Source organism: Squalius cephalus (genome assembly GCF_949319135.1).
Source record: "Squalius cephalus genome assembly, chromosome: 1".
NCBI classification, from domain to species: domain Eukaryota; kingdom Metazoa; phylum Chordata; class Actinopteri; order Cypriniformes; family Leuciscidae; genus Squalius; species Squalius cephalus.
This window is the reverse complement of record NC_137122.1, coordinates 57493041-57515608: the sequence shown is the minus strand read 5'-3', so window position 1 is coordinate 57515608 and position 22568 is coordinate 57493041. Positions and strand designations below refer to the sequence as shown.

Genomic DNA, 22568 nt, shown 5'->3' with positions numbered 1-22568 from the left:
TATTTGACTTATATTAAAATATAAAATAATAAAATATTTATGTCTGTTTTCACAGAACAGGAGATTAAAATGCATACCTTGTCTAATGTACTTTTTGGTAAACATCATATTATTATTAAGTCGAAAGAGATCTTTCAGAGCCAGGGAGAGTGGGATCTCATCAATATAACTACCAGTTATCATACCACTGATGATGATCTTGAACATCTTAAAATGTCTCAGCAGATCTATAAGGTACAGCACACTGGATATGGAATGTAAAACAATATTGAATATATAAATACAATTATTTTATAAAACAAAACAGCTAGGTTCATGAGTTTGTGAAAAATATGTGTAATAAATTTAATTATTATATTTTTAAACCTTAAAAAGGCAGGGGTATCAAATATATTCTAAATTAACCATTTATTTGTTTTTTGTTTGTTTTCAAATATACACCAAAGTGTGAAATCATACTATAATATATTATAGTATACATTATTTTTATCTGTAATATAATGTTCAAAGTCAACATATAAATTCTATGTAGGTGTTGCTCAAGAGAGTATATTCTTTAATAATATGGTTCTCACGCCAGAGGTTGAACAGATGTTGCATGGAAGCTGTGAATGTGAAGGGAGTTGTGTGTATGTATATTAGAATTAATTTATTTACTTATAGACCCTGAATAATTTTTCAGTATTCAGTTAACCTCTTAAGTGTCACCGGCCCACCGGTGGGCCCAAAATCATTACATATTTAAAACAGTAATATCCTATAATAAACATAAACTAATCTTGACAAACTATATATCATTTGAAAGCTTACAAACTCTAGTTTGTATTGTTCATATTTGGTGAATGATTTCCAAAATAAATTAGAGAGGAGCTGTAATTTATCAATTTGCAACAAGAATATTTTCATATTCCTAAGGCGTGTTCAGACCTTTATTTTGAAATAGCAATGAACATGAAAAATCATGAAAGAATGGATGAAACCTCAGTTTGTTTTCATGCCAAGAGTTCAAAAGATATCATCCATTCAATTATTTTAGAAAAAAATATATTAATATGTTTTTAATAACACATATGGAAATGAAGGCGCCCTTATATGGGCAGTAATGGAGTCTGGTTATCACCTAGTGAAAATGTTTGGTACTGCGCCCAAACAAAATCTCACTGAAAGCTCATTTTTTGAGATATCAACCTAAAATTTGAAACACAACTTATTCAGATTTTTGGCTTTGATTTTCTAGCAGTTTTAGAGTCGGCCAGGTTTTAAAAATATATATTTTATATAAAATATGAATAATTAAATTTTTTAAATTGTACATTTTCATATACACAAACTTTTTTTTTTTTCACTTTCTTAATTTATTTCACTTCAACAAAAATCTGCCAAATGTCTTCTTTAAAACAAGACCAATTTTACGTCTATACTCCAAAGCATTCTTTAATTACAACCATTTAAAGTCGAAATGTGCATTTTCATGTATATTTAAAAAAAGGGGGGTGACACTTAAAGGGTTAAATTTGTTTGGAATAAAGCATTCATATTGATTATAAAAAAGATTCTAAGGATATTCACTTTTCACAGTGGCAGAGAAGTGCAAAACAAATCACAATGAAAACATACACCCGGCGCAATGCGGTGCCAGGCATGGCGCAAGTGTCTTCTGCTAGTTTCAGCCCGACGCAGTTATTATTTTCACATCCTACGCCACATTGTTTAAATGGCAAATGCATTTGCGCCCATGGGCATGCCGGTCTGAAAACGAGGTGTGTTCAGGTGCACTCACGAAAAGATCCGTTTCCTCGTTAAAAAAGCGTTCAGTTTTTCCACCGTCAAATTCCGTTATGTAAATAGCGAATCCGCCATGGCGTGACCGCAACTGGCTTTTAAAGGGAATGGGAGATGAGACTGATTGGTTTATTTCACATTACACCCAAAACACACGCATTACTCATTAAGAGAATAGGGACAACCCTTTAAGAACATGCGCCGGGATTGCCTACCATTTTTCCCGTCGTTAAACTAGCAAGTGGATTCAGACACACCCTAAGTGCACTTGGCTGTGTGCTTTATACCATGCATTTAGATCCTTAAAAAAGTGCCCTATATATTCCTGTGTCTTTATATAATCATCTAACACTTAACTAAAACTGCCAGCAGTTAATTCAGAAACAAAGCAAGTGTCTGAAATCACCCCCATACCCTTAAATAGGACATTTTTGGGGGAGACAGTCATTTGTAGTGGTGTCCGAAACCATAGTGGACGTTAGCAAGTGCACTCATTCAATCCAACAATGCTCCACAATAACGAGTGTACAACTGATGTATGCTCAACGGCTAGAGAATACCCATAATGCAATGTGAGAGTCATCCGCTAAATGAACTCACTTTCCAAATGAACTCACTCGTTTTCATTCATTCCCTCAATTGGACTATATTAGAGGAGTAATGTGGGAATAAGGGTATAGGGCACAGCCTCTGTCTTTATGAATGGGTCACTGAATCATTGACTCACCCGATACATTCAAACACGCCGATTTATTCAGTAATGATACGCCGCTAGAAAATGAATGTTGCTTTTGTTAATCCATTAACATGTGCTTAAAAAAAGACACTATGACCTCTCCTCTGTGACCACTGTGCAGAGATAACCTCCACAGTGTGGAAAACAAGTATTCTCCTTCAGCACCACCTACATGTTGAGTTTGACAATGTAAAATGAAAGATAAAATGGGTTCCACTTTACAATAAGGTTTCATTAGTTAAAAAATTTAGTTAACATGAGCAAAAAATGAACAATACTTCTACAGCATTTATTAATGTTGGATAATGTTAATTAATTTTAACATTTACTAATACATTATTAAAATAAAATGTTGTATTTGTTAAGATATTTAATGCTCTGTGATCTAACATGAACAAACAACGAACAGCTGTATTTTTATTAACTAACCAGAGGTAATGTATTATTCCACCCAGGAACTCAGCCTGCTGATTTCACTAATTAGTTATATCTTCTGGCTGAAAAACTGTGCTGATTAGCAAATCCAGGTGATTGGAACAAAATACTGAGGAGGACTTTTACTTTCTGAACCTGGACTTTACACCTCTGTAACTAACATGAACAAAGATTAATAAAATACAGTAATAAGTGTATTGCTCATTGTTAGTTCATGTTAGTTAATACAATAATTAATGTTAACAAATGATAACATTGTAGTTTTAACGTAAAATAAAAAATGTAACCAAACAGATCTATCACCATTTAAATCGAAAGGAAATGAATATGGGATTGGCATTATGACCAAATTCATATACTGTATCACCAAATACGTTTTATTCCACATATATCACATTATATGAAGCTCTTTAATTAAATTCTTACTAGTAAGAATTATGATTAGAAATGTATCTTATTCAATTATTACTTGTTAGTAGCCTGGTAATACCAGACTCTGCTACTTCACTTTGATTTGTAGACAGAGTCTGGAATAGCATAATAGAGAAGTGTTTTCTCTCTCGCGGGGGGCGCTTGTCTGAAGTTTAAAATCATTGGTTACCCGTAAGCCAATCACATAACGTTTGGTTATGGCGTGTGTTATGCGCATGCTTAGCCGCATCTAACTTCCACTGTAAACGCATGTATGATGCAAAAACTAAACCATCGAGCGAAATACCGGAGTGAACATGGCTGTGAACGACTTTTGCAGATTATGTGAAGTAAATCTACGCATCCACGGTACAATCAGTGTCTACGTCACGGCTCTCAGCCCGCCCTCTGTTCATTGATTGGCCCGGCTGTTTTCAGGCCGGTGGAAAACTGAAAGATAGGCTGCTATCTCAGACTGACTACAGGAGCGAAATTAAATTAGCGGAAGTAGGAAGTCTGACGTAGTCAGGCTAACTTGTTAGAGCCCCAACTGTTTTTTCTTGGTACATGGTGCACCCCTATTTAATTAATGTATTTAATTTATATTTCTCTTATTGTTGAAGTCCATTGTGATGATAATGCTAATCTCTCTCCTCCCCATTGCAGATCACCATAAAAAGGAGACCTCTACTGTATGTCATCAACATTATAATACCAGTATTTTTCTTCCTTGTGCTGGATTTGATCTCCTTTTTTGTTGACTCAAGTGCAGCAGAAAAGCTGAGCTTTAAAGTGACTTTAATGCTGTCTGTTTCTGTGATGCTGCTGATTCTTAACAACACACTGCCCTCTACAGGGAAAGACATTCCTCTGATTGGTGAGTCTAAAATTTACCTGATTATTTAATATTACTTAATTTTTAAGAATACAATTCAGTATTTGAATCTCAAATGAAGTCACGACAATCAAACAAAAACGATTTAAACCTAGAGTATTCCCTTAAAATTAAGTATAGTTGAGAATTTAAGGATTTAAGGCAGAACACTTGCAAATCCTCCTCAAATCAAATTAAAGTTGATGCCTCCTGTCCAGCAGAGGGAAACAGAGCACAAGATAATCCTCCTCCTGACTTCCAGTTCTTTATTTAATTATTAGTTCAGTGAGTTCTTTCGACATGAAGACAGTTTCACACGGGATGTGGAAAACACAAGTCTCCAGTTCATTTTCAAAGAGAAACACATGGAAAGCAGCAAATCTTGTCACTTGCACAGGTCTTCGTTGCAGTTATAAATATAAATATTAGGTGTTTAATAAAATAACAGTAACAATAACATACTCGGTTCCCTGAGAGTAGGGAATAGGGATGGGAACTGTTAAGATTTTATCAATATCAATGCCACTGACGATTCTGCTTATTGGTCCGATTCTTTAACGAATTCTGCTTTTTCTTTTATTGATTCTTGATAGCACTGTGTGGAAAAATGTAGTCATATGCTTTTCAAAAAACAAGTGCACAGCAAAAACTCCAGTGTTAAATTAACACTCCTGGGAGTGTATATGAGTCCACACTCAAGAGTGTAAAGTGTTAAAATATGAGTGTTAAATTAACACTCAAGAGTGTTAAAGTTAATTAGATAATTAAGTGATTAATTGAGTGATGATTGATCATTATTGAAGACACCTGATGTTAACTAGCAGAATCACTGAAGGAGAAAATCTCATATTGTAAGCCATCGTTATGGTGATGGGTGTTTGCTTTAGTTGGGCTATTGACCCTTATATGTTTACTTTAATTTTGTTTGGCTGTTGTATCTGAGTTATAACTGCCAGATGAACAAAGAAAAAAAGTGATGGTGTTGGTTATATTATGACAATCATCATTTGAACTTGATCATTGAACTCATTAAGATCCTTATTTCTGACTTAGATTTATGTTGTTGATTACAGCATAACTGTGATTCTGCATAAATATCCAGAATTTTAGATATAATACAAAGGATTTCTTAAAGTTGTTTTTAAAAAAAAAAAAAAACTTTCTTTTAGGCACACACAGACGTCAAGATTCAGTTTATGCATCTTGTAAGGCCCGCTATATTGGTCCAATCTGCCGGTTCGCCAATACACGGGGAAGGTATCACGTGTTCTGTCCTCACTCATGCAAAGTATTGGTTGGTTAAATTTGTAATACATTAATCATATATTTACTTGTTTATTTCATCTGACTCCATAAATGAAAGGTTTTAATAATATCTGTGCCTCACTAAAAGTGAGCGAATGTTTGACTATTCCGTTTAACTCTTCAATGAAAATAATGTCAAAGTCAGTTAGAATAATCAAATGTAACAATTTATTATGTCAGGTAAATGTATCATGCCAATTTCATAATCAATTCAAAGATAATCGATACAAAACATCAAATGTTCTGGAATAGAGAGAAGATGCAAACCCAACTTTAAGAAATACGTGAGGCTAAGAGATCGCTCTCTCAGCCTCATGGACCGATCTGAAGTACAGAAAAGGCTCCGATCTCCATGCTGCATTTCATTAAATAGTCAGACCTCTTTCACATGGAAACATGTGCTAACAAAAGAAATTTGCATTCAGAGGTAGCACCTCTTGGGGGTGAGTGACCATTTGACTTGGGAGACCACCTTCCTTTGTAAGTCAACTATCCATAAACTCTTAAAACCTTATTACCTTGTGTTTTATTTATTCTGAAATGAGACATTTGTACTAGTCGCACTGTGACATTTTAAACATGAAAATACTCTGTGATAATCATTCACATTAAACTATACATTTTCTTGGGTGAAATCAGGTGATCATCTGAGCATGATAGAGAGGGGGTGAAGGGAGAGGGAACGAGATGTAGATTAGGATGACTCGGAGGTGAGACTTTTGTCTCAATGGTGCATGAGGGCCAGTTCAAATGGTAATCTCCAGAGAGGTCCTTTTGTCCTCTCAGGGCCTGGTCACCCCCAAAACAGACTGTCCGGAATTTCCTAATTTATCAATTCTTACAATCTCAACAATGGTGACGAGCAGAATATTCAATTAGAAAAAGTAAATTACATAGACAATTCAGATCATAATTTATTCATACCGCAATGCATGATGGGAGCCATTAATGAGTTGTGATTGGTGGCAGCCACTGCAACATGCTTTATTATTGTCACCATTGTTGAGATTCACAGGCTGATTATTGATGTATGTGTTTCTAAATAAATTCATTTGAAAGTCTTTTGATCAGAACAATGTTTATTAACCTGTTAAGCTGCAACCCCACTTTTGAAAAATCCCCAGAAATGACATATCCAAACTGAAACAGATACAGTTCATGAACCCTTTGTACTAAAAGCACAAGTATGGTCTCATTTGAAAGCTGACACCTGGCAGTTTATTGTAAATGTAGAATTAATTATTGTCATAATGACAAAAATTGTTATAAATAGCTTCAAAGTTTTGTAAAGTTATTAGAAATTAATTTTAATGAAACATCCTCATGAAAATAAAATTGAAGTTGGCACTGGAGCAATCTAGAAATGCACTACAGCTAAAGCCACATGTCTAAACATTTTATGTTTAAAATCTGAAGATAATAAGTCCAAAACTCTGTATTTAGTTACATGTTTTTCAAGACCATGTCAAATTACTTTATTTTGATTTGACACTAAAATGCTGCTGATGTTTAGTCGTCTTCTAAGTCATCCATTCAGTCTTATTGTCTCTATTGTTTTGTGGTGCAAACGAGCCCCATTCAGTCTCAGTCTCCCCCTGCACACATTCACACCTCTCCAGCCTGGTTATGGCTCGAAATATGCATTTCTTTTGTCTGCATTATAGTTACTAACGACTGGCTATTCACATGCTATTCATAGGGTTTGAGTCCCTAATTTCTTTTCTCAAAGTTCACCTCACATTTTAAATAAAGAATAAAGAACATTCTTGAATAAAGAAACTTTCAGTAAGCATTCAAAAAAACATAAAAGTATAACTTCTAGGTTGCAGGTGCACCTAGGGCTAGCTAGCATGTTAGCTTAGCACACCATCAATACACGACAATTTATGAGATTAAAACCATGTTTGTGCTCCAAACTTACTTTAAAACGCAAGATGAGTGTTTTAAATAATCTTCTGTGATCTAATTTGGCTTCAGATAAAAAAATCAGACAGAAAATATACTATTGTATACTGTTCTGCACAATGATAGTCTATATAGATTAGCATTACATTATAAATATAATCTATTATTATGAAAATACCTGGCATGTCTTGAAAAACACAGGTAACTCAAATATCATTGCAATCATGTTTATTATCTTCAAAACATCTGTATCTGCATTTTACAGCGCGAACTCTGTAGCTTTGTGTGTATCAGTGACGTCCTGGAATGTCACATGATCATGGCTCTTCTTCATGTTCTATATATGGACTATTATTGTGCATAATAGCGCCCTCAGGCTGTTGGTATGGATTGAAAACACAGTATCAGAGTATGCAAGCGCTCATAATGATTACATCGACGCATTTGGTATAAATTCAATAAATATTATTCCTGTCTATAGAAATATGATGTGAATCTATGAGAATATATCAATATTTCTCCAAGTCTGCACATTTTTGAGCTAAAGCCCTGAAGGACGTTGTTTTGTGTATCGCTGTCATGACGACAGCACGGGAGTTTTTTATGAATGAAAGCAGCTGACGCGCATAATTCATATTAAAGGTATCGACTCATTTTTTCATTTCATAACTCCTGACACAAATTAAGAAATAACTGTCGCTATAAGTTTCTCAGAATACAATAGTGGTCAAATACTGAAACTTGAGTCTTATATCTTTTTAATGATGTATAGTTTGTCGAAGTATAACATTAAATCTGATAGTAACTTTGAGCTATTATATAAAAAAAAACGCTTCAGTGCGCCGACGCACTGGTGAGGCTTAAAAGGTTAAACGTCTCGTTTTTCGTGTGTTTTTGAAGCTTTGATTGTGTTTACAGTGTGCAATATAACATGTGTTCATGTTTCGCGTGTAAAAAAAACACAGTATTTTTCACACAATTTACTTATCTGTATACCGCTGTTTTCACTGTCCTAAGAACGGGCTGATAACTTCCTTGTTCTATGAAGTCCCTCATTCAGAAATACGTAACGAGTTCTGATTGTGCCAGCGGTTCCTGTGTTGTGATTCGACAGCAGCTTAGCGCACGTTTCCCGGAAAGGTCACACCTCTTACCATAACGTGGAGATGCATGCGCTCAGTGTTATTGTAAACATGTCTTTAATATTACCCTATCAATTTGAGCCGGAATCGACGACATGGCGACAAACACACTCTACAACCGCAACTCTTCCTCTTCTCAGTGGGAGCGCAACAAGACCACACCCCCTTTTTTTGTGTATTCCTCTGGGCGAAGGTTAGTCAAAAAACTGTGACGTCTTTATTCTAGTGACGTCATTAAAGAAGGAAGTAGAGTAGAGGGATGTAGTCCCTCGGGCGGCAGTGGCTCAGTGGTTCATGTAGGTTGTCTACAAACCGGAAGGTTGGTGGTTCAATCCCCGGTTCCACCTGACCAAGTGTCAAGGTGTCCATGAACAAGACACCTAACCCCAGCTGCTCCTGAAGAGCTGGATGGCGCCTTGCATGGCTGACACCGCCGTTGGTGGGTGAATGTGAGGCTATGTAAAGCGCTTTGGTGGCCATAGGTCTGTGAAAGCGCTATATAAATGCAGTCCATTTACCATTTACCATAGTCCAAACCGGCCGTTCGATGTAGGCGACTTCTGTTAAATAAAATATCTCGCTTGACATTGAACTTTGAGCTTTATAATTTTACAGATATTATTACTATTATTATTATTATTATTATTATTATTACTGTAACAAACTAAAGTTTGAAACATGGGATCACGAAGAACGGGACCTTTAAATATTTTGGATTATATGAAAAATACTGAAGATCATATGCTGTAGAATCACAGAGCTGTTGTAATTAACAAGTTAAACCAAACTATCTCAATAAGTTTCGTTTTTCGGATCACAACATGATTATGTGTAAACATAACCAACACCATCAAATCACATTGTCTCTTTGTTCATCTGACTGTTATAAATCAATAACAGCAGACAAGCAAAATTAAAGGAAACATATAAGGGTCAAGAGCCCAACTAAAGCAAATACTGATCACCATAATGGTAACTTACTCCTTTGGTGGATCTGGATATCCTAGGTATGACCAAACGCCTCGAATTAAGTGATCTTAAAGAGCGCGATGGATTGTAGGGCGATAGAAGATCAGTTAAATAGACTGGAGCTAAGCCGTTTAGGGCTTTATAAGTCAGTAGCAATACCTTGTAGTTAATACGGGACTTTATAGGTAACCAATGTAGTGATATTAAAATCGGTGTTATATGATCATATTTTCTTGATCTAGTAAGAACTCTAGCGGCTGCATTTTGGACTAACTGTAACTTGTTTATTGAGGATACAGGACAACCAGCTAATAAAGCATTACAGTAATCCAATCTAGTCTCGAGGTCATGAATGCATGAACTAACTTTTCTGCATCAGAAACTGATAGCATATTACGTAGCTTAGCAATGTTTCTAAGGTGGAAGAAGGCTGTTTTTGTAACATATGAAATATGATTTTCAAAAGACAGGTTGCAATCTAATATAACACCCAGGTCTTTTGCTGTAGAGGATAAAGTAACAGGGCATCCTACTATGTTAAAGTTGTAGTGTGAGAGGTTTTGTGGGTGGTTTTTTGAACCGATAAGTAGTACCTCTGTCTTGTCTGGATTTAATAAAAGAAAATTACGCGTCATCCAATCTTTTATATCTTTAACACACTCTGTCAATTTGGATAATTTAGCGTTTTCATCCGGCCGTGATGAAATATATATTTGAGTGTCATCAGCATAACAATGGAAACTAATTCTTATAATCTTTCCAAGTGGCAACATATATATTGAGAATAATAGAGGGCCTAACACAGATCCTTGCGGCACTCCATAGTTTACTGGAGTTATGATCGATTTTTCTCCATTTAAATAGACAAAATGATAGCGGTCAGATAAGTATGATCTGAACCAGCTTAATGCTTGTCCTTGAACACCAGTATAATTTTGTAGTCGATCTAAGAGTATTGTGTGATCTATAGTATCGAACGCAGCACTAAGATCAAGTAAAACTAGTATTGAGATACAGCCTTGGTCAGAAGCTAAAAGTAAATCATTTGTGATTTTAACAAGCGCAGTTTCAGTGCTATGGTGCGGCCTAAAACCGGACTGAAACTTTTCATAGATGTCATTTTCTTGCAAGAAAGAGCCCAGTTGAGTGGACACAACTTTTTCTAATATTTTAGACATAAATGGAAGATTTGAAATTGGTCTATAATTTGCTAGGTTATTATGATCTAATTGTGGTTTCTTAATGAGTGGTTTTATAACTGCCTATTTAAATGTTCTTGGAACATGACCTAAAGATAAAGATGAGTTAATAATATTGAGGAGAGGCTCTTCCACTACAGGTAACACTTCTTTCAGTAGTTTAGTTGGTATAGGATCTAATAAACATGTTGTTGTTTTAGAGGAAGTGATAAGTTTATTTAACTCTTTTTGTTCTATAGTTGTAAAGCACTGTAATTGTTCTTGCGGGGTGATAATTGAGGCTGAATTATAAGGCGCGATTGAAGATTGAACGTTTACAATTGTGGTTCTGATGCTTTCTATTTTCTCAGTGAAGAAGTTCATGAAATCATTACTACTAAACTGTAACGGGATATTTTGTTCCAGTGATGCATGTTTATTTATTAGTCTAGCCACGGTGTTAAATAAAAACCTTGGATTGTTTTGGTTATTTTCTATTAGTTTGCGGAGGTGCTCAGCCCTGGCCGATTTTAGGGCCTTTTTATAACGTGACATACTGTCTTTCCACGCAATTCTAAAGACCTCTAAATTAGTTTGTTTCCATTTACGATCTAAATTACGGGTTTCTCTCTTTAGAACATGCATAGTATTGTTGTACCATGGTGCTTTAATTTTCTCTCTGACCTTTTTTAATTTAACGAGTGCAACAATATCCAATGTTCTGGAGAGAATGGTGCTCATAGTGCTAGTTAGTTCTTCTAGTTCATCTGTTTGTTTGGGTTCAGGCAGCAGCAGAGACAGATCGGATAAGCAATTTGAGAAATTATCTATGGTAGATGGGAGGATTGTTCTGCCTGTTCGATAACGCGGCGCAGCATGACATATTACAGCAGTACGTAATATGCAAGTTACCATGTAATGGTCAGTAACATCATCACTTTGCAGTATAATATCTATATCGGTTGGATCTGTTCCATATGATATAATTAAATCGAGTGTATGATTAAGACGATGAGTGGGACCAGTGACGTTTTGCTTGACCCCAAAGGAGTTTAATAAATCTGTAAACGCAGTCCCTAACGCATCATTTGAATTATCTACGTGTATGTTAAAATCTCCAACAATTAATGCTTTATCGACATTGACCAATAGATCTGAGAGAAAATCTGCAAACTCTTTTAGGAAATCAGGGTAAGGCCCTGGCGGTCTATATACGGTAGCCAAAGCTAAAGATAATAGGGATTTTTTTCTTACATCTGAGAGCGTAACATTTAGTACAAGTACTTCAAACGAATTAAACTTGTCACCTGTTTTCTGGGTAACATTAAGAATATCTCTATAGATTGTTGCAACACCACCGCCATGACCAATCAGACGGGGCTCATGCTTATAACAGTATCCTGATGGTGTAGACTCATTAAGACCGAAATAATCATTTGGTTAAAGCCAGGTTTCAGTAAGGCAAAGTACATCGATGCTATTGTCTGTGACTATTTCATTTACAATAACTAACTTAGGTGTGAGTGATCTAATGTTTAGAAGACCTAGCTTTAGAAATTGTTTTTGTTCACTAATAGCGAGATTTTCTGTTTCAATAGCAATTAGATTTTTCCTAGATCCTGCAGTAGATTTATTTGATCTCACTAAACAAGGAATAGACACAGTTTCTATGCAATGTTCTACACTAATATTTATATCAATTAAGTTGGTGCAGCAGAGACTGTAATTTGGACTTTTGGTTACTAGTCAAACGGTATTTAATGACTTGGAGATGTTATCAGACAGAAGATCTGCTCCGATTCTACTTGGGTGTAAGCCATCAGCACGGAAGAGCCTAGGACGTTCCCAAAACAGATTCCAATTATTTACAAAGAGCAGTTTCTGCTCATTACACCATGACATTAACCATTCATTTAGCGCAAATAATCTACTGAACTTTTCATGCCCTTGTCGGTACGTGGGAAGCGGTCCAGACCCGAAGAGGGGAGAAACGGTTCTGGGTGGAGATCTCGAAAACCGGGAAGGGCGGAGAGATTCTTGCTCTGATCCTGGCCCCCGTCTTCCGCTGCGGAACCACCCAGGGTTCGTGGTGGCGTGTCGGAGCCGGAGTGAGCGAAACCATGGCTGATCGTGACCTGGGCGCTCGGAACCAATGCTGAGAAACGCACGGAGTAGACGAGGTCAGAGTCAGCGGGTTAGTAACGTTAATCACTGATTTGTGTGCATCGGCACGTGATGTTTCAAGAGCTAAACGCCGGTCTCTCAGCTCGGCTTGTCTCACTAAAAGGTCGTGGATCTGTTTCTCAACAGCTTCCAGCTCAGACTGCAGTGCGTGCAGCTCAAATGTGTCCTCACCTGCACCAAAAGGTAGACTACTTACATCTGATATATTCGCCATTTTAACAGATGGGCAGTAAGTTAGCAACGACGCTACCAGTGATGCTATCAATATTAATACTAATTTATGACTGAAGTCTTGGATATAATCCATCTTTTTAGTGGTACGGGTGTAGAGTAGACGCACGATAGGCGAAAAAATGTTTGTTTGTAAGTGAGTGTGGAGAAGACGCGTTCAGCCATGATCCACAGGAGTAACCTATAAGAGTATCCGATGTTGGATCACTAATAGGCTTGAGACGCGTCTGCTCAACAGTCCGCGTTGTAACTATGAGGTGAGGAAAAGTAGAAAATGTTCGTTGTAAGTGAGTTTAAAGAGAAAATCAAGAATTATAAATCAAATCGATGGAGCTCCAAAGACAACAACGTGTTCAGACGCGACGCATGCGCATTCGTCAACTAGTGACACATGTACACTATGTCTATAGGCTCCGGTTTCAGCAAATATCAGGTTTGAAGCGACTGAAGCGACAAAACCTTGACAGTTTGCAATAGTGCAGCAGGCTATGTAATACTCGTTCCCTACTCTCAGGGAACCGAGGTTACGTTAGTAATCAAGTATGTTGCCTTTCGAGAACGGTCACTTAGTATTGTGTAGCTAATACACAGTGGGGACGCAATGTAACATGGCGCACAATTAGCAACTGGCTGCATACAACTGGAGCCTAGATAAGCACACTGAGGCTCACAGAAACAAGCCGTAATAAAACCCCAACATAAGTGACAGTAACCGGACCTGAGTCGGGTTTCATGAATAAGGGGCTGAAGCATAAGAGCCTAGCTCACTTCCAGCATAAGTCCCAGGACAATTGTGCTTATGGACAGTAAAAGATAGACTAATAAGACCGGGCACGATCATGTCTAATTATCCTTCGCCCTTCGCCATAATGGTGACCAAACATTTTCAAGAAATCGTCAACATCTAAACCTCTGTTAATTCTCAGTAAGAACTTCTGTAGACGTCTGACAGAAATAAAGCCAGTCTTGTTAGTAATAAGTGAAGCTGGTAATGCTGTTTGTGGAGTTGTTTAATCCTCCTCTGCTGAGATCTTGAGAGATTTAATGTCTTCTTGTCTTCAGTTGATTTCATCTAAGGCTTTGTCTGGAAGTCAGTTTTAGTTCTTGTGTTTCTCTTTTTTTCTGTTCTTGTTGTTTCTCTTTCATTCAGTGATTCTGCTTGTTGACAGCAGGTGTTCATCATTAATGCCCAATCATCACTTAATTAATCACTTAAGTATCTTATTAACTTTAACTCTGATTCAGAGTTATTTTAACTCTCTGTAGAGAGGGACCAAATGTTCTCTGAGCAGAGTTAATTTAACTCTGGGGATTTTGCTGTGCACTCGCTTAACTGATGCCAGAGCCAGCAGCAGAGCAGTTTTCACCGAAAGTGGCTTAAGATCGTCCGACTGTAGCGGCTCAAATGGGGGAGCCTTCAGGGCCCCAAGGAACTTGGAGAGGTCCCAAGCCGGTATAGAGGGGGACCTGGGGGGGCTCAACCTCCTGGCTCCTTTGAGAAAACAAACGACGAGGTTGTTTATTCCCAGTGATTGGCCAGCCACAGGAACATGGTAGGCTGCTATGGCTGCCACATATACTTTGAGCATGGATGGAGAGCGACCCGCATCCAACAGCTCTTGCAGGAAGGAGAGTACTATTAGTACCTCGTATGACTAGGGTTCTTAGTCTCTGGCTGTACACCAGTCGGTGAACACTGACCACTTTAGGGTGTAAAGGCGTCTAGTAGATGGTGCTCTAGCCTCAGTGATAGTATTCAAGACCCTCTCGGGGAGGTTCCTGTATACTTGTTGAGGGGCCATACATGGTGGGTGCCATATCGTTCTGTTTGCCTGTGTGAGGAGATCCTTCCTCACTGGCACAGGCCAGGGGACCGCGTCCATCATCTGAGCCAGCTCTGGAAACCACACCTGGGTTTTCCAGAGGGGGTTATTAGGAGGACTGAGCATCCGCTTTCTCTGATCTGTTTGATGACCTGAGGGATAATAGAGACGGGCGGGAATGCATATAGAGGGCGACTAGGCCAAAGATGGGCCAGTGCATCGTTGTTCTTCGAAAAGAATGTTGCGCAGTGAGTGTGGCTCTTCGAGGCAAAGAGGTCGACCTCTGCCCTGCCGAATACACTCCATATCATACAGACCGTCTGTGGGTTGATGTGGTGAACTCTGAGGTCTGGCAGAAACGCCTTCAGGGCTAAACAAACTGCTTTCATTTCCAGGCAGCTGATATGTAAGCTCTTCTCCGAGCTCCAGAGACCAGAGGCCGGAGACAGGTTTGCCCTCGTGCAGCGCCCCCCAACCTAGGTTGGAGGTGTCTGTGAAAATCACCTTCCTCCTGGAGGCCACACCCATGGTCACGCCCGACTGGTAACAGTCTCTGGCTTTCCAGGGAACCAGGGCTTGTAAACAGCTGTGGTTCACCATAATGTGCAGGCGACCTGATCACCACGCATGGGCTGGCCCACGGCGCTTAAGCCAGTGCTGAAGAGGGCGCATATGCAGTAATTAAAGGCGGAGTACTGAATATGCTGCGGCCATGAGACCGAGAAGCCTCTGAAACTTCCTGAGGGGTGCGCGCACACCTACCCTGAAGGAGGCTATCAGCTGTTGGATAGAGAGAGCGCGCTCTGATGTGAGCTGTGTTCTCATTAGTGTAGAGTCGATAACTGTGCCCAGAAAGGTTGTGTTCTGGCTGGGTAACAGTTTGCTCTTGGGAAACTTGATCCTGAGCCCAGACATTCAAAATGGCTGAGGAGCAAGGATCTGTGTACCAAAAATTCGGTCTTCAACTGGGCCATAATGAGCCAATCCTCAAGATAGTTCAGCGCACGCACTCCCTGTTGTCTCAGCGGAGAGAGCGCTGTGTCCATGCACTTCGTAAATGTACAGGGTGCCAGGGACAGAACGAACGGTAGGACCGTATATTGATAAACCTGCCCCTCGAAGGCGAATCTCAAGAATTGCCTGCAATGGGGCATTATCTGAATATGAAAGTAGGCATCTTTCAGATCCACCGTAAAAAACCAAGGGGGCCTAGTGAAGGGGGACTGATAACCTGTGTGTTGTGTGCTTAAAACATACTCTTTATATGATTTATTTGGGTCGCTGTAAAAACAGCTTGGTGTGCAGGGCCGATGCCGCCTGACCGGAAGCGAGCCTGACAAATCGAGCCTGAGGTCTGAAATGGCCGCGGTGAGGATGTGCAGCAACTCAGTGTCTGAATTAGTCCTTGTTGCAGTAGCGCTAGCACCAGACTTTGAGAGGAGGGCAGAGTCCACTGAGCCCGACCACTCTTCTTAAGACACAGGAATGGAGAGGCTGTCGTCCTGCACTTTGTCCGATCCGCTGAAGGAGACGAGACCCACCGCTCGACGAGAGTGAACAGGACTGGCGAAGGAGACTGTGAAGGAGAAAGCGATGCACACAGGGACGCGGCTGGCGTGGGTTCGCTTAACTCCATGTGTTCGGGCTGCCGCTGGCTGCGGCGCTTCTTCTTCCGCAGCTGAAGTAGTGCGGGGAAAGAAGAGCAGGGAGAGCGGTGTCACTGTCTTTAAAGAGAGCTAACTGCGTCCACAGCGTCGAGATCGGTAAACTCTCGCAGTGAGAGCAAACTCTGTCAGAGAGTACAGGGCAGCTACCAGGAATGCGGCGCACTCTGTGTGCCCATCGGGCACGTGCAGACGGCATCCCCACAAGGTGCATGAAGACTGAGGCATTTGCAAAAACGCCTCGCAAATTTGCTCTTTTAGAAACTGTAGTGTCGCAGCAGCAAACACATAGTAGCAGTAAAAGTATATAGCGTCATTCGCCAGATGGCCACAGGAGAACGGTGACAGAAGAGAAGCAGCTTCTAGGTGAGTGAAGAAGGCGCTGTCCGCAGTATGCAAAGCTCGTTCTGGCTGTAAAAGGCTTGTTTCCACAGCGAAGGCTTCAGAGGAGACAGAGACATGAAGTGTCGCTGAAGGAGATAAAATCTGATATTTGGCTAAATCAGAGACTATTTATAGACATAGGCCCCGCCCATTCTGGCGGGCTATGACGCGCTGATTGGGCCAAGCATCAGAGGCGCTTCGCCATAGGGTGTGCAGTTGCCGCAGCACAGCCAATAGGCGAGCTAGACGCTCTGCTGTGTTCGCTGTGCAGCTGCTCTGCGTTTTTAATATAGGCTTCAATATTTCTCAAGGAAAGGAGTTTCCCCACTGCGTATTAGCTACGCAATACGAAGTGACTGTTCTCGAAAGGGAACAGTGTGTCCACACTACAGAGTCTTACAGTTACTCTGAAGCATTGTTGAAATGACTGAGATACTTAAGTTATTGATTAAGTGATGATTGTGATGTGTCTTCGGGATACCTCCCTGAAATGAACTTTTGTAGGTTGGGATGTCTGCACATATTACTGACCAGTTTGCCTTTATTTCTGTCATCTACAAAAGTTATTATTTAGAATTAACAGAGGTTTAGATGTTGATGCTTTGTTTTATTTGAACATACATTTTTATACATTTATCAGTGTTTACTTTAGTTGAGCTCTTGACCCTTTATTTGTAATGCTAGTTTTTCTGTGCCTTCTTCAACTTTGTGGTTGTGAAGCACATTTGTTATATACCCTATATACTGTATACCGTAGAAAAAATGCATTCTGGGTGATATTTGTCGTTTTCGAGAAAGTAGCCTACAGGAATATACTGTGAATTAAGGGCGCTTTCACACTAGCACTTTTGGTGCGCACCCGGGTTCGAATGACGTCAGAATTTGGTTCGTTTGGATGATGTGAACGCTGTCTTCCGAACTCGGGTGCGCACCCGCGAACCGTACTCGAGTCCGATTAAAAAGGTGGTCTGGGGTACGGTTCATGTGAACTCGGGTACGGTTCGCTGCTGATATGAACGCAATCGAACCAAACCGCGGAACTGAACCACTATTGATGACGTATAATGTGTCTTCGGCGGACAGCCCGCTGTCTTTGAAACGTTTTCAGAATTTTTGCGGCAGACAGACGCAAGTGTGTTTCTGTATGTCTACACTCTCAGAAATAGGGGTACAGCATGAGTCCATTTCTGTCCCCCAAGGTACATATATGTACCTTTTTGAGGGTCAAAAAGGTACATATATGTCCCCAAGCATTAAAAGGTACAATATATATACCGTTTCTTTTAAAGGTTAAGGTACAATATCAAAAGACAGCCTCTGCTAAGTAATTTTATTTTATTTTTTGTAAAAAAAAAAAGTTTTTTTTTTTTTAAAGGTTTTAATGATACCTTAATCATTTAAGGTAGATTTTAACTTATCACTATATTAGAGTAGCCTTGAAATAAAGGAAATAAAAGTTTTGTAAGTCAATTTACTGATATTAAATCATTATAACACAGCAAAAACTCCAGTGTTAAATGAACTTTCCTGGGAGTTTATTTGGCTCCAGACTCAAGAGTGTTAGTAAAATCTCGCCAGTAAAGCCGGTTCCTTGATTAGTAGTAAATCGCCATCACCTGCTTTCAGATGGAGCGGCATTTACTACAAAGAGCCGTAGTTAACTGACAAGCTGAGCCATATCGCATTAATATCGCGGACGTATCGCCAGCGATAATTAATGCGATATGGCTCAGCTTGTCAGTTAACTACGGCTCTTTGTACACAGCAAAAACTCCACTGTTAAATTAACACTCCTGGGAGTGTATGAGTCCACACTCAAGAGTGCTAAAGTTAATGAGCTAATTAAGTGATTCATTGAGTGATGATTGAGCAATATTGAAGACACCTGATGTTAACAAGCAGAATCACTGAAGGAGAAAATATATATTTTTAAGACACCGTTATGGTGATCAGTGTTTGCTTTAGTTGGGTCTTTTGACCCTTAAACTGTTAACATTAGGTTTTGTTTGGCTGTTGTATCTGAGTTATAATGGCTAGATGAACAAAGAGAAAAGTTAATCAGGTGGTGTTGGTTATGTTTTGACTTAATCATAATTTGACCTGAATCACTGAACTCATTTAAAGTCTAATCTCTGACTTAAATGTATATTGTTGATTACAGCATCACTGTGATTCCACAGCATAAGATCCAGAGTTTTTTAAATAATCTAAAGGATTTCTTAAAAGTTGATCTGATAAAACAAATATTTCTTTTAGGCACACACAGACATCAAGAATCAGTGTATGAATCTCAACAATGGTGACAAACAGAATATTCAATTAGGGAAAGGAAATTAGTAAGACAATTCAGATCATAATTTATTCATACCGCAATGCATGATGGGAGCCATGAATGAGTTTTGATTGGTGGCACCCAGGATGCACTGCAACATGCTTTATTATTGTCACCATTGTTGAGATTCACAGGCTGATTATTGATGTCAGTGTTTCTTCGTAAAGTAATTTTCAATGTCTTTTGATCAGAACAACTTTTAAGAATTTTTGGATTATATTGAAAATGCTGAAAATCTTTTGCTGTAAAATCACAGTGATGCTGTAATCAACAATATACATTTAAGCCTGAGATTAGATTCTAAATGAGTTCAGTGATTCAGATTAAATTATGATTATGTCAAAACATAACCAGCACCACCTGATCAACTTTTCTCTTTGTTCATCTGGCAGTTATAACTCAGATACAACAGCCAAACAAAATCTAAAGTTAATGATTTAAGGGTCAAGAGCCCAACTAAAGCAAACACTTATCTCCATAACGGTGTCTTAAAAAATTCAATTTTCTCCTTCCGTGATTCTGCTTGTTACCATCAGGTGTCTTCAATAATGGTCAATCATCACTCAATGAATCACTTAATTAGATCATTAACTTTAACACTCTTGAGTCTGCAGTCATATAAACTCCCAGGAGAGTTCAATTAACACTGGAGTTTTTGCTGTTGGATCTCAAGATACATATATGTAACTTTTTGAGGATCAAAAAGTATTAAAAGTTACATATATGTACCGTTTCTTTTAAAGGTTAAGGTACAATATTGTACCCTTGAGGGTACAGCCCCAGTGACAAGCCATTGTACCCCTAAAGGTACAATTATGTTCTTTATTTTCTGAGAGTGTATGTAGAGCCAGCCCTGATTGGCTGCTTGAATCTCAATTTAAAAGAATGTCCAGTTCCGGGTCTTTCTTTCTTTGGCCATCGGTGGAGAAGAAGTCATAGCATGGTTACTCATGGTTCTTACAGGGCTTTCAACCGAGGAGGTCCTTCAGAAAATATCAGAAGCAGGCATAGAAGTAACCGACGTCGAGATGAAAGGACATGAAATGGACTTTCAGGCAAATGACATTTACTCGGATGATAATATGTCACAGTTAGACATTGAGTTTAAAATGAAATGTTGGAAAATGTGAAAATGAAAAGGATTTAATAAATTCTGATTTTAATTCAGCGTGTGTGTAATATAATATATATATATATATATATATATATATATATATATATATATATATATATATATATATATATATATCATTGTTGTCAACGATTGTACCCTGTCAAAGCCAATTTTGTACCATTTTTGAAGGGTCCATTTTTGTATTGTTAAATAAAGGTACAAAATTGTCACCACAGGTACAAGATTGGTCTCTTAAGGTACAAATCACAAGGGTACAAATATGTACCCTATGCCAAGGGTACAATATTGTACCCTTGAGGGTACAGCCCCAGTGACAAGCCATTGTACCCCTAAAGGTACAATTATGTACTTTATTTTCTGAGAGTGTATGTTGAAAACAAAACCAAAGGTTAAAAAAATAGAAGAACAAATGTCAACCGAGCAAGTCTATCCATTTGGTCGCCTTCATTCGCGGTTACCATGGCGGTTACCAAGCAACACCATTACGCCAGCTGCAGCCTGATGACGCAAGCGTACCGCGGTTCGGATAGAAATAATATAATGTGAACAGTCCATCGGGGGCAGGGGGCAGGGGGATAGGGGAGCAATCGAACTCGGGTTCGGAACAGGCAATCGAACCAAGTGTGAAAGCGCCCTAACACTACTCAAAGTCGACACTCAGAGGCTGTGTTCCAAATCACACCCTATACTCTCATTCACTATTGCCCTACATTAGCTCACTAATATAGTCCACTTGACAGAGTGAATAATAATAATTAATAATAATAATTCATGTTAATTCAATTAATTTTCAAGTTAATTTAGACACTGATGAACACCTGCTGTGAACAAGCAGAATCACTTAAGGAAAGAGGAACAAGAAGAACAGAAAAAAGCGAGGATTAAACAAATCCACAAACAGCATTAACAGCTTCACTTATTACTAACCAGGGCTGCGTTTCCCAAAAGCATCGTGAGCCTAAGTTGATCATAAAAATGATCGTACGACTGATCTTAATATTATGGTCTGTTTCCCAAAAGCATCGTAGCTTAAAGGAGTCATAACCTAGTATTACCTTGTATACCTACTGCTGTATTATAGTCTTTCAGGCCCTTCTAAAAAGAAAAGTGGAAAAAAAATAAACACAGAGCTCCTCAGACCCTTATTTCTGAAGGCATTATTGTCTCGCGAGATCTGATGCGATATTTTGGCTGTCGTGGACGGTCATTTTAATAATGCAAATGAGGGGCGCGTTGATTGGTTGCAGGAAGGAGGGGGGTTGACACCGCAGGTAATGCTTTAGCATATCATTCCAAAATGACATCATGGTGCAAGTTGTGAATGAACCCGACCTGGCCGCGACCGGCTTCCCGGCCAGTGTATAAGCGTTAGGCAATCAATAATAGCCGAGTTCATGATGATCTCAGTCATTTGTTTTTTGCAAAGTATGTTAGCAGCCATTCCCCATGTTTACCTCGAAGCTAATACTCCCGCCAGTGTTGTGCCTGAACGCGTTCATTGAACGATAGTTCATGAACTCGTTCATATTTTGGGCGAACGTGAACTGAACGCATTACTGCCTGATGAACGTTACTGTGAACTCATTCATTCTGGTGTCTGAACGCCACGCTCTCTCAGTTTAACTTCGTTCAGTAGGATGCCGGATTTCTATAAAGCCTTCCAGGCGAAAACACACCTAAAACACACCGTAAACCGGCCTTAATATGTACCGGAAAAACACCCAATCTGGCAACACCAGCCACCAGTGTCCATTGACTCTCTTGTTCGATATTGTTCATCAAAATGAACAAATCTTTTTTCGAGTCATTTCGTTCATTTAAGGGGCTTTACATGTTACTATTAACTGGCAAATTCCCCGAACACATCAACCTACGCAATCTTGATCATATTCTGAATTAAGAAATCATTATAATGCAGTCAAAAATCGTTTACAGGGAACATAAATAATTACTTCACCTCGAGTCTTTCGTTTATTTGTCTAGTGACAGACGCAATAGCATACAATAGCCGCATTAGCAGTTAGCTGCTGTTTGTAACACAGTAGAGCAATAAAAACAGTCTTACCGTTTCAATTGCA

At 38.9% G+C, this 22568-nt stretch overlaps 1 protein-coding gene across 1 annotated transcript in view; it reads left to right on the top strand.

Annotated features, from left to right (window-relative positions):
* The window catches only part of LOC307171758 (5-hydroxytryptamine receptor 3A-like), a gene marked incomplete at its 3' end in the record, with an annotated part of 430256 nt that overhangs the window by 30859 nt on the left and 376829 nt on the right, over positions 1 to 22568 (top strand). Inside the window, exons 6-7 of the mRNA XM_079893566.1 lie at positions 56 to 234; positions 4031 to 4241. Of these exons, the coding sequence (XP_079749692.1) occupies positions 56 to 234; positions 4031 to 4241 (390 nt within the window). The remainder of the gene's footprint in view (positions 1 to 55; positions 235 to 4030; positions 4242 to 22568) is intronic.